Source organism: Macrosteles quadrilineatus, unplaced genomic scaffold, assembly GCF_028750875.1.
Source record: "Macrosteles quadrilineatus isolate MER2022 unplaced genomic scaffold, UCM_ALF_1.0 Scaffold_4__1_contigs__length_99947679, whole genome shotgun sequence".
Lineage (NCBI taxonomy): Eukaryota > Metazoa > Arthropoda > Insecta > Hemiptera > Cicadellidae > Macrosteles > Macrosteles quadrilineatus.
In genome coordinates this window covers 56,686,522-56,700,606 of record NW_026542597.1, presented here as the reverse complement: position 1 = coordinate 56,700,606, position 14,085 = coordinate 56,686,522, and the positions used below count along the sequence as shown (strand labels likewise).

The window sequence follows — 14,085 nt, the reverse complement described above, 5'->3', positions numbered from 1 at the left end:
TAGTGCAACAGCTGTTTCGGTAGGCCAGTGCTGGAGCATGCCACTTTGTCTTGATGTGGGGGTCGACCAGTTGACTGACAAGCCGAATGGGGTGTTTTGACATAAAATATGCATAAGTGGTGGAGGAAGTTCAGAGGTGGTTTTTAATTATACTGTATTTGCACTTTGCATGGTGTAGGGTAGCTGCGGTTGGTTATCCGTCTCATTTGAGGCTATGACCTCAAAGAAGACAAAAGTTTAGGGAATTTGAAGGTAATATCCAGTATTAAGCATGCGGTATCTCGTTGGCTTGTTTATAAAATAAGGATTTTTTATTAGGATGTATTCAGTCACAAGTATTAAAAGCTAAATTCTAACAATAGATTTAAAAATACAAATAAAATTATATTATATTTTTCGTGCAATTTAATATTAGTAAATACTTATGTCTGACTAGCTGTTTTTCTGTTCTTACTGTTGGTCCACGAAGGAAGTCATGATATTTTCTAACGTAAGCATACCTTGACTTTATAGCTCATTGGGTAGACTTCCGTATATGTTGGCACAAACAAGCGAATAAAAATATTGATTATTCGGTTGTTTCATTCGATATATTGATTGGTTAGTTAGGTTAGGTTAACCTTACCTAACTATCCAAACGATATATCGATCAATATTTTCATTCGGTTGTTTATGCTAACAGATAAGGAAGTCTACCCAGCTCATTTTAAAGGCCTAAGTTAGTATGTTCCAGACTTCTGCCCAACCCTGTATAGAAGATAGATTAATATTTAATTGTTTACCAAACATAAGGGAATCACGGATACAGTTTCTGGGCTACGTTAATATAGATTGAAACTATCGATAGAAAATATTGATTAATAATCGCTATTTTTAACTACCGGTATTTCAATTGTAAAATGAGACTGTCTTAACCTAACTAACCATCCTACTTGCTGATAAGAAAAAATCTAATGAAAGTTTACTAATCGAATCGATAGTTTCAATCGATATTACCGTAGCCCAGTTAAGAAGCTGTACCCGGAATCACGATGTTATTGTAATACAAATACAGCAAGTATTGTTATTAAATACGGCATCTACCAAACATTGCTGTTTTTTTTTTTACAAAATTAACCTTAGGCCTACTATAAAAATCAGTCAAAAACTACAGTAGACCCCCTCTTAACCGACCCTAATGAGACCGGACCTAGGTCGAATAACTGAAAAGGTCGGATAAAACGGGCAATCCTTAAAATCATAACATAATGAAGTGCTATTCATTTGGAATTATATAATCATTATTTCAAAGTCATACTTGCATAATTTATAAAATAAACTACTCTTAGTCTCCTTTTTTTGTATTGATAGAAAAGTCACAAATAAACACAAAACACGTCTAAGTCAAATAGGCCTACTTTCACTGGAATATATAATACTAGGCAAGAGTCAATAAAATTCCTATTTTAACCCTTTGAGTGCCAACGTCCGGGGAACCGGACGTTTTTAAAATGAGCCAAAAGTGCCGACGTCCGGCCGACCGGACGTTTTTAGAACGAACCAAAAGTGCCAACGTCCGGCTGACCGGATGTTTCGTAATGATCGAACAGTTGTCATAACAACCGAATGGATACTCGGATTCTTTTAACCCATATATTAACATTGAGTCGAAAGTTACTAGATGCGATACATCGATTTTCGTTGGTCGAAATATTGAAAATTCGATTTTTACGAAATTTTAACCTAAAAATTGCCAGATCGCGCTCGGCATTTTTAGCGCGTTACGGTACTTTTATTTCTCGCCTGGCACTCTAAGGGTTAATAACTTTAGTACTACCGTACTGTAATGTATTGATTGATGCTTTCCAAATCCATCGTAATACAGTACAGAACCTTTTGTCAAAATTAAAGATACAAGCAACCATTTTGTTACAAGACAGGAGGTTTATTTATAGCCTCTCACTGGAGGCTCGAGGCACAAAAACTATCTTGACCTTGGAGTTGTTAACCCCCCTTCCCTGCCCTCCCTACAAGTTGCGTTGTTTGTTTACTCCAGCGATAAGACAATCCGTTCTCAAAATCGTAACGCACTTTATGATGTTATAAATTTGCTGCACAGATAACAAATCAAATCAGATGTGCTCGAGCTAGGAACGATGATGACAAACTGACAATAGGCTATGCTATATTTTTTGTGATCAACAATAACTCATTCTTAGTCATATCCTGTGGAGATAAGCATATGGTTCAGTTCTCATCGCCCAGCGTGGGAGCGGAAATGCCGAGATTCCTAGAAAGCGGCGGTTAAACCGAGCTGCTCTCAAAGCAAGGGTCGGTTAAAACAAACTGTATTATTTCACGATCGAAGGCGGATTATCCGATCATTGGTTAATACGAGGTCGGTTAAGAGGGGGTCTACTGTAATATGATTTTTTTTTTGTATGTACCTACTGTTGGAAGGGAAGCCGGAGTACGGTAGGTTGAGAGTACCTGTATCGAATGTTGAGAGTTGATTTACCTGTATTGGTAAAATAAACTTGGAAGTTTTCATCGGCCATAGAGTAGCCTAACTTAAGTTAGGCTAAGCTTAGCTACCTCTTATCACATGTTATAAAACCAAAAGGCTTGTAAAGTTTACCTGATACATTTAATGAACCTAGAAGTATCTTTGAAGGAAACCAAAAGGATTGTAATTTTTAAACTTTTAACATTATTTATTATTTAATTTAACCTCACTAAGTTCCTTAAGTTAACTGTTGCATGAATTCCATTTCTTGCTTAGAAAAAGGTTAACAATATCTCTATACATATCTTCTAAAATACGTAACCTTGGTCTTGTATTTTGAAATAATATGACCAAATTGTCTTTATCGGTATTACATGTTCTATTCTGTAGTCCCAAGTAGAAAAATATCTGCTGTCCAACAATCACTTCCACAATAACAAAGTTTTGTAATGAATGCCATGGTACAAACCATATTGAATCTTTGCCAATGATGAATGAAGTAATGAACTGAACTCCAATAGGAGCCATCACATATAGTGTTTCCTTTTTAACACAAAACAATCCTTTAAGGAAAAGGATCAGACCAAATACTGCTGGTAAAAGTAAAAGCTGGAATATGTATTTGGTTTCTTCAAGAGATCTTAGTCCTAGACCTACACTGATCACAACAACTAGTAACGATAGGACCAAAATCCTGATTTTGGATGCAAACCAAGCATTGTTTTCAAAAGTAAATTCCACACAACCACAATTTGTCTTACCACCCCACTGATTGAACGTCCTGATAAAATTAATATCTTCAAATTTCTCCATTATGAAGATTAACTGAGGTCAATGTAAATGACTTAAGTTTTTGTGTATTCACCAGTCATCTGAACACAACATCTAAAACGTGCCCATATTTTGAAACACCCTTGAATAAAATTTTGCATAATATTATCACTAAATCGTAAATCCTCTACGAACACGGTAAAATCACGGAGTCCACTTAGCAATAGCAATATTTTTTCTGGCTCTTGTTATAACAACTGAAGATAAAATGTTAATGTCAACATAACCTTAATTATACATCTTTATTTTATTTACGTTTCTTATTTCCATTCCACTTCTATTCAATTCGATTCACGATTCGTCTGCTTTCATTTATCAAACGCCAAGCTGTTGTAAAAAGCAATACAGCACAGGGTTTACAAAAGCAAATCTGTCAACTTGTCTTGGCGGAGCGGCTGAAAAGAAAATAGAGGGTTGGTGACTGACCATGACATCACATCAGTAACATAAAGCTTACACAGCTTTACAGCTTGTAAGTCTTGAAGCTCATTTTCGTGTCTAGTTCATGTCTGGTGACACTAATTGATAGTGTCGATGACATTTTGTTTCTATTACTTTAGGGTTAATTTAATGATTTGTGCTTTACTGTTTGGTTATATAACTAGTAGACGCAGGGCCGGCGAGAGCCGTTACGGGCCATGGTATTTGGCCCCTGGGCTGAGCGATCCCGGGCCCCCTATTTTCCTGATTTTGTGTCCAGCCGCCTCCGTGCCGTTTTGTTACACATATAACATTACAGATAAAAAATGCATGGTAGTTGATTAATTGTCGTGCCCACAGTTGAAACTTAATTCCATTCAAAAATTACTAAGGGAATTGGAAAACCATGCTAAAATTTTTGACTATTAGCAGATTATATGTCTAGAAAAGATTACGGAAAGAAACATCGGATAACACAAAACATATATTTACGCTTATACTGTTACTCACAAGACAGAAAAGATTTTACATTTGATCGGGCCGGGCCACGGCCGCCTTTAACTCCAGGCCGCGGCCTTCGAAGTGGCAACGTCGCAAGTGGTGTTGTAACAGCTGTTTTGTGACTTGGGGCCATTTATTTTCTGGTTGTCTGTTTGACAAAGCAGCTGACAGACACTACTAAAGAAGAAGAAGGAGGAGAAAAAGAAAAGTTGTGTTATAAAATTGACAAAGACAACAAACAGACTTTAGGTTAGGCGTTAAGTCATAAAAGTTAGGATTTTTATTTATATTGTAATGGGGATTGACTAGTAGGAAATGGCTGATGATGGTCAAAAAAATCATTCTAAAAATAAGAAACATTTCAATAAAAATAATTCTTTCAATGTGCGGAAGCGAGGTCCTCCCCATGTAAGGCGTAATAACGATATTTATGTTACAAGTAAATCCAATTTCCAGGTAAGTCACATCTATAATGTTCTGTTTTGTGATTAGGCCTATAAGTTAATGTTTGTATGTAATCGGCCTTGGGTACAGTTTCTTAACTGGGCTATGCTAATATTGATTGAAACTATCGATACGATTATTAAACCTTCATGCGATTTTTTCACTATCAGCAAGTTTGGTTGGTTAGGTTAGGTTATGATAGTTTAATTTTATAATAGATATATTTTAAAATACCGTAGAATGGGGTGAATAGAAACACTTTTTGACTTTTAAGCTTCTGTAAAAACGATATTTTTAATTTTTAAATTTTCAACACTAGCTCATATTTCCGGTCTTGGACTCCTCTACTCAAACCAGTAATTAATTTTTTTTTTCTTTTTAATCATTAAGCAGAAAAAAAATAAAATACCGTATGGCTGTTTCTATTCACCCTGCACTTTGGGGTGAATAGAAACACTGTGTTAAATTGATGATTGTTGCTTTTCCCCACTTACCAGGGGCAATAGAAACATGAAATTTATGCTTGTTAGCTTAGGTTGTTGTAAATAAAAATATTTAAAGTTAATTTAACACATTTATATATTAGTACGAAGTATAAAAACATCGTTTTCATACCCCTTATCCAAACAAATCGGAGAACATAAATGACAATGGGTGAAATCAGAGTTACAAAATCTTACATAGAAACCAACTAAATGAAGAGTAAAATCAGACAAATCTTCCTCAAAATACAACACTCCCTTAAATCTACAATTTGTACACGGCTTGGGAGTTGGAAGCCAACGTACTACGTCATCGACTTTGAAGAGGGCCTCCTTAATCTGTCTCTCAGAACTTTTTGGTTTGCGCAATTTTCTTGATAAATCTTCCTGTTTATCCTTCCTTGTCAAATTCAATAACTATTGCAACATATAAACGATAGCAAGTTTTGTTTTTCCCCATTACTTTGACAATTACATGATCATGAAGGGACAACTTTGAAGACTCACTGATGTCTTGAGCTAGGTATGCTGGTTCTTCTTCATCAAATTGTTCGTCTTTGTCACTTTCTTCCAGTGAGAAGTGTGACTGATGTGGAATCATCTTCATCTCTGGTAATTTTTTTTCTTTTTTGGGGGGTTTTCAGGTCTACCTTTATTTGCACCACTGGTTAAAAAAAGTGTTTCTATTTACCCTGGTTTTGCAAAATCATGACATAACCTAAAATAAAAATAAAGTAAAAAAATATAGTTTATTCTAAGGCTAATCTATTAACACACTTGGTTTTAAGATACCTAAGACAATATAAAAAATGGTTATTAACATAAATACATGTAATAGGTTCATACTTAGAGAGAAAGTTTTGAAAAGAATGTTTTTCGCCAAAATTTTCAAATGAGGTTTCGCATCATCCAACATCCTAAGCAGTGATACCAATATGCTGAAATAATTTTTCCCAGGTAGATAGGATATGGCTATAATGGGGGAAAATAATTCCCTTATATAAAGTCAATGTATAACAAAGTTATAAAAATGTGAATCATTCATTGAAGTTTTGTTTCTATTCACCCTGTTGTTTCTATTCACCCCATTTTACGGTATCGATTATTTATCAATATTTTCAATTCAATAGTTTCAATCAAGGGTACAGTTTCTTAACTGGGCTATGCTAATATCGATTGAAACTATCAAATTGAAAATATTCATTAACAATCAATATTTTTAAATATATCTATTATTAAATTATACTATCATAACCTAACCTAACCAACCAAACTTGCTGATAGTGAAAAAATTGCATGAAGGTCTACTTATCGAATCAATAGTTTCAATCGATATTAGCATAGCCCAGTTAAGAAACTGTACCCTCAATCAATATTAGTGTAGCCCAGTTAACTGTACCCGATGAATGTCAATTTTGTGTTTATTTGTTAATTTGCATTAATGTATCCCTGAGGCAATCCGCAACCAACAGGAGGATACAAATTTAATTATTACATGCTGTTCATTGAGGAAATCTTATTCAACAGCTACTGACAGCTAAGGTGGGCTATAAACCACGGGGTCACATAGTTTTATGTTGAAATATTGCATTATCAAAGTGTCTGTTAATTAATGGGATTAGCTGGGAGATGTACCTCATCTGCGATTAAACCAACAATCCAAGAGAAGTGGGGGAGGTCTTTAAAGCTAAAGATGCAGTTGTGCTTGCTCTGTGACCTCAGCAGAGCCTTTGACTGCATTTCCCATGATATCTTCCTCCAGAAATTTAGCAGATATGGTGTTTGTGGCATGGTTCTCTCCACCTTAAAGAACTACCTAGCCAACAGAGCCCAGAAGGTAATACTCGAAGGAGCAATCTTTTTAGAACTGGAGGTGAACCAAGGAGGTGCTCTAAGGATCTGTGCCGGGTCCTCTTCTATTCCTGGTCCTCATCAACAACATCAGCGAGACCAGCAGCTTCATACCGTTTGCAGATGATTACACACTTCTCACTAGAGGGCCAAATCTACACCACACTAGGGGTCCAGCTACAATCCAGGTCTAAGAAGCCAAAGCGTGGTTTCAAATGAACAAGCTGTCCCCCCAACTGAACGGATACAAAACCCAGAGTCTCCATTGTACCCTCTCAAGAGACCCTGCGGATGACATGGCAACAGTTAAACTCCTTGGTTTCTATCTGTACAGCCAACTAGACTGGAACGACCACGATGTCCATGTTGCCGACACGGCTTGCCCGAGTGAACTGTCTTCTGAGGCGCCTCCAGAAATGTGTCACTGAGCAGTACCTGCTGATGGTACCATGCACTGTTCCACTCGCACATTGCGTATGAACTGACCTACGGGGTCATGCGTCAGAAGTAGATGAAGTATTAAAGCTTCAATAAGCGGCAATCCGTACATTCCAAGGAGCCCTTTTAGAGAACCCTGCTAACCAATTTTCAAGAGACTTGGAATTCTAACTGTCTGCAGCCACTACATATCTATGCCTGCCTAATTGAAATAAATGCAGTGTTCCATATCTAAATACAGTACCGGAAGCCACATCCACGCCCATAATACCAGAGCTTGATGTCCCTAGGGCAAGACTGAGAAGAACGTTAGGCTAAATTCATTCCCCATGTCAGGCATCAAGTTTTTCAACAGACTCCCTCCCACAGTCCCTACGTAAGTCCCTGGCGTAAGGAAAATTAATCAATAGCCAACCTACCTAATGTTGCTGAGATGTGAAGTAGGCCTAACTCAGGGTTACTTTAAAAAAATCTGTATATTGATAGGCAAGTATGTCTCTTTAAAACCTTTTTACTCAGCTCATGTGCATCACAAGGAAAATCTACGCATACTGTTAGAAATATTTTTTCCTGTAGATGTGCAGAATCCCTTTAAAAATTAAAATAGGCTCAAATATAAGCACAACAAATGAATTTGAAATTTAAAAAAAACTAACATGGGCATTATGGGTTGCCATATTAGCGACAAAATAATGACGAAATATACACAGAAAATCAAAACAAATGGAAAAAATTATATTCAAATGTTTTATTTATCTACAGCGTAGGGTGGAAATTTGGCCTGTACCTTTAAATTACAACTAGACATTCCATCCCCATGTTAAAGTTGTCACCAGTTTTAATTAAATTCGTCGTAGTTGATGTGAGCCACCAACCAACAGATTGCGCTGATCTAAATGACTGATTTCTGTCGAATAAACGATGGTTCATAATTAGTCAAACTTATGGAATGACTAATTATGAGCTATAGCAACAAACTGTTATGACCCCTCAACTTTGTCAGAAAATAAATTAGGTAGAAATATAATTTTAGACACACATTCTGTGGCTGGCTCACACAACTAGGCCTACATATTTTTTAATTTAAAGATTTGCGACAGGTGGTCCATATAAATGGGCATGTCTACTTCAGTATTTAATAGTCAATGTGTGTACATTACATATTTTTTGTTGAGTTTTCGACCACTGGATGACCACTAGTTAAGTTTACTCTATAATCCTGCTAGTGTATGAAGTAAGCCTAGACCATTAGTGTATACTCAATGCCTAGGCCTAACTTAGGCAATATTATTTTTAGTTTGAAACGTTTTATAAAATTGTGATTGATAATCGCTATTTCAGGGTCAGTTGTCTCAGTGTGATAAGTTGTTTCAAGAAGGAGAGGAAGCCATTTTTCTTCATGGGATTGGAGCTGCCATACCTAGGACTATAAATTTGGCATTGCAACTTAATGAGAGATATCCAGGCGCATATGAAGTCAATGTAGAAACTTCTACTGTAACCTTAGTAGGTATGTTGTCATTAAGTCTTCTTTTTGGACAATTTGTATTCTCTGATTGGGTAGTTCAGCAAAAATATTTTGGATTTCCTTATACCATGGAGTCTAAGTACTGTGGTCAAGTACCCTAGGATCGTTTATAGCTACAAACCTTGGTTTTCCACCTACAAGTGGCCTAAATCATGAGTTGATTGACTTGACATCAAAGCGCATGATATTACTGTATGTCACCAAGATTACTTAATCACACCTTTATTACTTGGGCATTGGTCTCATGCGATATCAGTAATAATTGTATAGGTATCTACTGGTTGGTGTTGTATAGGTGTTTGACAAAGTGGTCAGTTTTTCACAGCTTATCTTATAATGTACAGTTCGGCCAAAGTTTCTGTGCATGCGACCAGATCTGGTTGGGTCTTAGGCGAGTGGGTTGGTGGGGGTACTTTTGTGAAAACATTAGTGTCTTGCTACTCACTCGCCCCTACCCTAGCACTGCCAATAACCGGTACCCGTATGTTTTAGTTGGGCTAGTAGTGACCTGTTTGCGCGCACAGAAGTTTTGGCTGAACAGTACTCCCGTCACATTACACAAACATCCTATGTATAAATAGGCAAGCATGTTTCTTGAAATCTTTTTTCTCAGCTTGTGTGCATTGCAGGGAAAATCTATGCATCTTGTCTAAAGGAAAATATTTTACAGAAAGATATTTTCCTGTAGATATGCAGTATCCCTTTAAAAATTAAAATAGGCAAAAAAATAAAAAATTAACATGGGCCTTATGGGTTGCCATGCTGGTGACAAAATTATCAATTATCAATAATTGAGATGGGGACGCCACCTAGGTGCGTATTTTAACCCAAATATGAGTGAAGGATGAGTGTAGAATGGTGTGTGATGACCTAACAATGAACAGGATATAAAAACAAATGTAAGAAATTCCAATCACATGCTTTATTTACAGCGAGGGGTGAAAATAGAGCAGTCTTTACATTACATATTTTTGGTTGAGTTTTCCACCACTGGACGTCCTCTAGTATAACTAAATAGTCAGCCTATTAGAGCAAGTTCAATTCACCATATTCATCTATTTTTATACGGTACCCTGGCAAAACTAAAGTATTTTGTTATTATTACATTTTAATAATCTTTTACCCATTCCATTTTGATATACTAACTTCAAAGATTATTTAACTTAGGGTTAAAAAGATGCCTGCCATATAATTTGATGATGATGATATTCTCATCAATCACAGGCTTATAGCTTCATTTCACTAATTTTAAAATTGTACTATTTTGTTTCCTCCCCACAATAGATTCTAGTTTGAAGAATTGTCATATTGTCAATTATTATTACCATTACCTGTTTTTAGACGGATTGACTCCGTTAAAAAATAGATGTCACTGGTCTTCAAGTTTAATTTCTAGTGTTGTATTTCTGTAACAATTGAAATACTGATTTTTTTCAGATGATTTGGAGCCGTTAGATGATTCTGCTGATTATGACACTCGGACTCGCCAAAACTCCTCAATAAAAATAAAAATTTCAAAGAAAAAAGACTGTCCTGTCAACCAACTTTAGAAAGTGTCCCCCACAATGTTTTTTTCCTTGGAAGAATTAGTTCATTGGCTTGGACTGACTGTATTTGAAATATGGATCAATTTGATATCCATCAGCATATTCACAGTGCTGCTTTCCCTACACTTGGAAGGTTATTTGATGGAAGGACCAAATGTTTGGTGGGTGATTTTCTCCCCTCTATTCTCAGCTGATGCTCTTAACGCTTACTTTTGTACGATCGTATTGATACGAATGTACCTCGAAGGACTTTACAAAGCAGCTTTTTTCCGTGCTCTTTGGTCATTTTGGTTCTTGGGCCTTCTCTTTGCTTTCGAGTTTCTTCTGTGTAGAAGATTGTCAAACTTGAGTGAAGCAGAATATTCAGAGATTTTGGCTCCGATGTTTATTTTACTTCAACTTATGGCTGTTAGAGCTTGTCAGTTACAATGAATTTATGTTAAGACCCTAAACAGAACTATGTTTTTGTACAAGTGGTACTTATTCATTGTTTCCAGACACTCTCTGGTTGGTAGTGCATATATATTTTGAAAGTAAGTGTTAAAAGTTTTGTAAATAGTTTCAGAGACATTATTTTATATAGATTTAATTTTTTATCAGTGCATTTTATAAGTCATGTAAGGTATTTGTTTCAAGAACATTTCAGTTAATATTAAATTAACCTTGACTGTTTGTTTCGTTTTCTATTTTTAACCTCATATATTTCCTTACAACCCTTAAAAATTATGTAAAAATTTATTATTGTGTTAGTATTCCCTTTGCTCTACATCTGAAATAATGTTTAGTTGAAATCAGAGCCAGTACTCTCATTTTTATGCGGCTGTTATTAAGCTTAATGCCAATCTCTCTTAACACTTAATTGTTTAATATGCTAGTAGCAGACAGGCAGTCAAAATTGAAGCCAAAAGGACTGGCAGAAGCCGACGTAGCCCATACACTGAGCATTATAAAATGCAACTTTTTATTTGCTGCTCTATTCTAATGTATAGAGATTACATATACTTAACGCATGAAAAACCATTTGACTATTCAAAGTTTTATGTATGTTTTGTTTCTTGGAGATAATAACCCATTTGAACTCTTGTTGTTTAGTTAATTTGTAATATGTTTTCGTTCAATGATGGGTTTGAAATTACAAATATTGTGTTTTTTATCCTTTCTTTGACATTACTGATATTTTGACTATGTATAATATTTGGAACTAACAATATCAGTTATCTAAAACATCTAAAATTGAGTTTAGCAAATGTGTAATTTTAAAGAGTTCAAATGGGCTATTTTCTGCAAGAAACAAAACATACATAAACTTTGAACAGTAAAAAAAAGAGTTTGACATGTGCAATCATTATATTATCAAATTATCTCTATATATTTCAACAGAGCAATAACTGATGGCATGGCTCTTCCTCATACCTACCACAAACCTAACACAGTCAAGACCTGTGGCGAACTCTGTGTAAGCTTCAGTCAATGGATCGGACAAAAATTCCGTAATTACAAAGATGTCCATATAGTTTTTGGCTCTTTTTTTTCCTAGGACGCTAGGCACGAGCCTGGGATTGTTTTTCACATTACTTCAGGCTAGACCTAGGGGGTGCGGCATTATCACTTGGATAAAATCCATTGGTGACTTGGCGTGGATCGAACCCGGGACCTCACGGACTGAAGTCCCGTGCTCTAGCCACTACACCAGCTTGCTCCCCAGTTTTTGATTCTTACAAAGAAAACTCATTGAAGAAAGCGATCCGAGAGATTCGGCAAAAGGGCTCAGAGCCAATACAGTACAAAATTGGACCAGAAACAAATATTGGAAGTAGGAAGTATTCCAATGCACAAACTACTTTCCCATGATAAGACCAAGGGCGAACTAACAGGGTTCCTTTCCAATCATATTATTCATTTTGGCGTGACCAACAACAAAAGGTTCATACTCAGTTGGAGGGACAAAGCAGTGGTGATGTTTCCAGTCTTGCAAGTACACAGGAGGAGGCTGATACAAAGATTATATTGCATGCTGCTTAGTTAGCGCGGTAAGGAATTAGAGCCACTCATGTGTTCTCCCCCAAACCCGATGTCCTGATTTAGCACTAAGGCAATATCCTCATCTTCCAAAAGATTTACAATGGAATGAAGAGGTTTGTTCAGCTTACAGTTTCAATTTACAGAGCTCTTGGACCTCTGAAAGCCTCTGCACTCCCTGGGTTACTTGCACTTTCAGGAGCTCGAGCTGATCTTACAGGATCCTTTGTTGGTAAAGGTAAAAGAAATTGGTGGAAAACCTTTAATTCATTAAGTGATAACGCTGCTAGCGGCTTTGGATAAATTGGGGACCACAATTACACTCAATGAAAATGTCAAGACTAAGCGCTCATTTGTCAGCTTTATATCCCCAAAACAACAAACACTGACCGACATAGGAGCTGTACGTTGGTTGTTGTTTACACAAAAACAATGTCAAGATGAGAACCTTCCTCCAACAATATCCCAATATCCGCACTTTATCCGGCATTGCTAAGGGCTCATCTTTAGTGTTTTGAGTGGAAACAGGATCTCATTCAGCATCCTAATAACCCCACCACCTTCAGTATTTTGGATGGAACAAAGTAGGGAGTGCATACGAGCCTGTTGCTTGTACTTGTACCAACCTTTGTGGACCAGAGTTTATCTTGGAACTTTGTCGCTGTTCATTCATGCTCCAAAAGGCGTTACTGTCCCCCTTGTACATGCCAGTCAAATGGACTCCGGTGTACTGAAATGTGCAAATGTAAAGGTAATTATAACCGTTGTGACAACATGGGAGATTGCGAGGGCGAGCTGGATGATGATGTAGATATAGGCCTACATCTAAGTCAGATTTGCATTGAAAGTGACGATGATTGTAACTAAATCTGTTTAAAATGTCATCGTGTAAATGTAACTGTCGGAGTAAATTTGTAAACATTGTATTTATCTCACAATATGTGTATTAAAGGTTAAAGTTATTTAATGAAGTACCTGCTTTTTATCTTTCAATTTTCTACAACATAACATACGGAAATGGAATAGTTTCTAATTTATTGATTTAATGGAATTATTGTTAGTAGAATTATCCAGTAGCCATTAAAATAATTGCAAGCATGTAAATATGTGTTTTTGTACATTTTTAAATGAGCATTATTAATCTAAAATTACTATCATTTATGTACATATTTGACAGGGGACTATTATTTTATTGTAATATGCAATATGAAAAGAATCACCAGTCATACATGTGTATAATTAGAAAGAACCAATAAATTTGTAAGAGTAATATTGTCACTCATAAATAGGTGACTATGATTATTCCTTTACTCAGAAAAGTCTTGGCTTAAAATATCTACATTAGTATGGTCACCATTCAAATATAAGTAGTCAAAATACAATTTCCCAAACAACCCTTATTTTCAGAGGTCAGTTCTATACATATCAGACACGCCTCCGAGAAATTGAATCAACTCTGTGTCAAACGATTCTACTTGTTCCATCGGCAGTCAATTAAATTGACCGCAAGGCTATATGATAAGCTGCACACGTGTGCGA

The 14,085-nt window shown here is 36.1% G+C and overlaps 2 protein-coding genes across 2 annotated transcripts; both read left to right on the top strand.

Moving 5' to 3' along the window:
* Nucleotides 1-4,446: 4,446 nt before the first annotated feature.
* On the top strand, nucleotides 4,447-10,552 carry LOC128992061 (ribonuclease P protein subunit p20). Its single transcript, XM_054415445.1, has 3 exons — nucleotides 4,447-4,693; nucleotides 8,794-8,962; nucleotides 10,418-10,552. Exons 1-3 carry the CDS (start codon nucleotides 4,553-4,555, stop codon nucleotides 10,528-10,530), a joined length of 423 nt encoding a protein of 140 aa, XP_054271420.1. The 5' UTR covers nucleotides 4,447-4,552; the 3' UTR covers nucleotides 10,531-10,552.
* Nucleotides 10,546-11,171, top strand: LOC128992062 (transmembrane protein 203). The gene has a single exon (XM_054415446.1). It carries the CDS (start codon nucleotides 10,546-10,548, stop codon nucleotides 10,957-10,959), a length of 414 nt encoding a protein of 137 aa, XP_054271421.1. The 3' UTR covers nucleotides 10,960-11,171.
* Nucleotides 11,172-14,085: the final 2,914 nt, after the last annotated feature.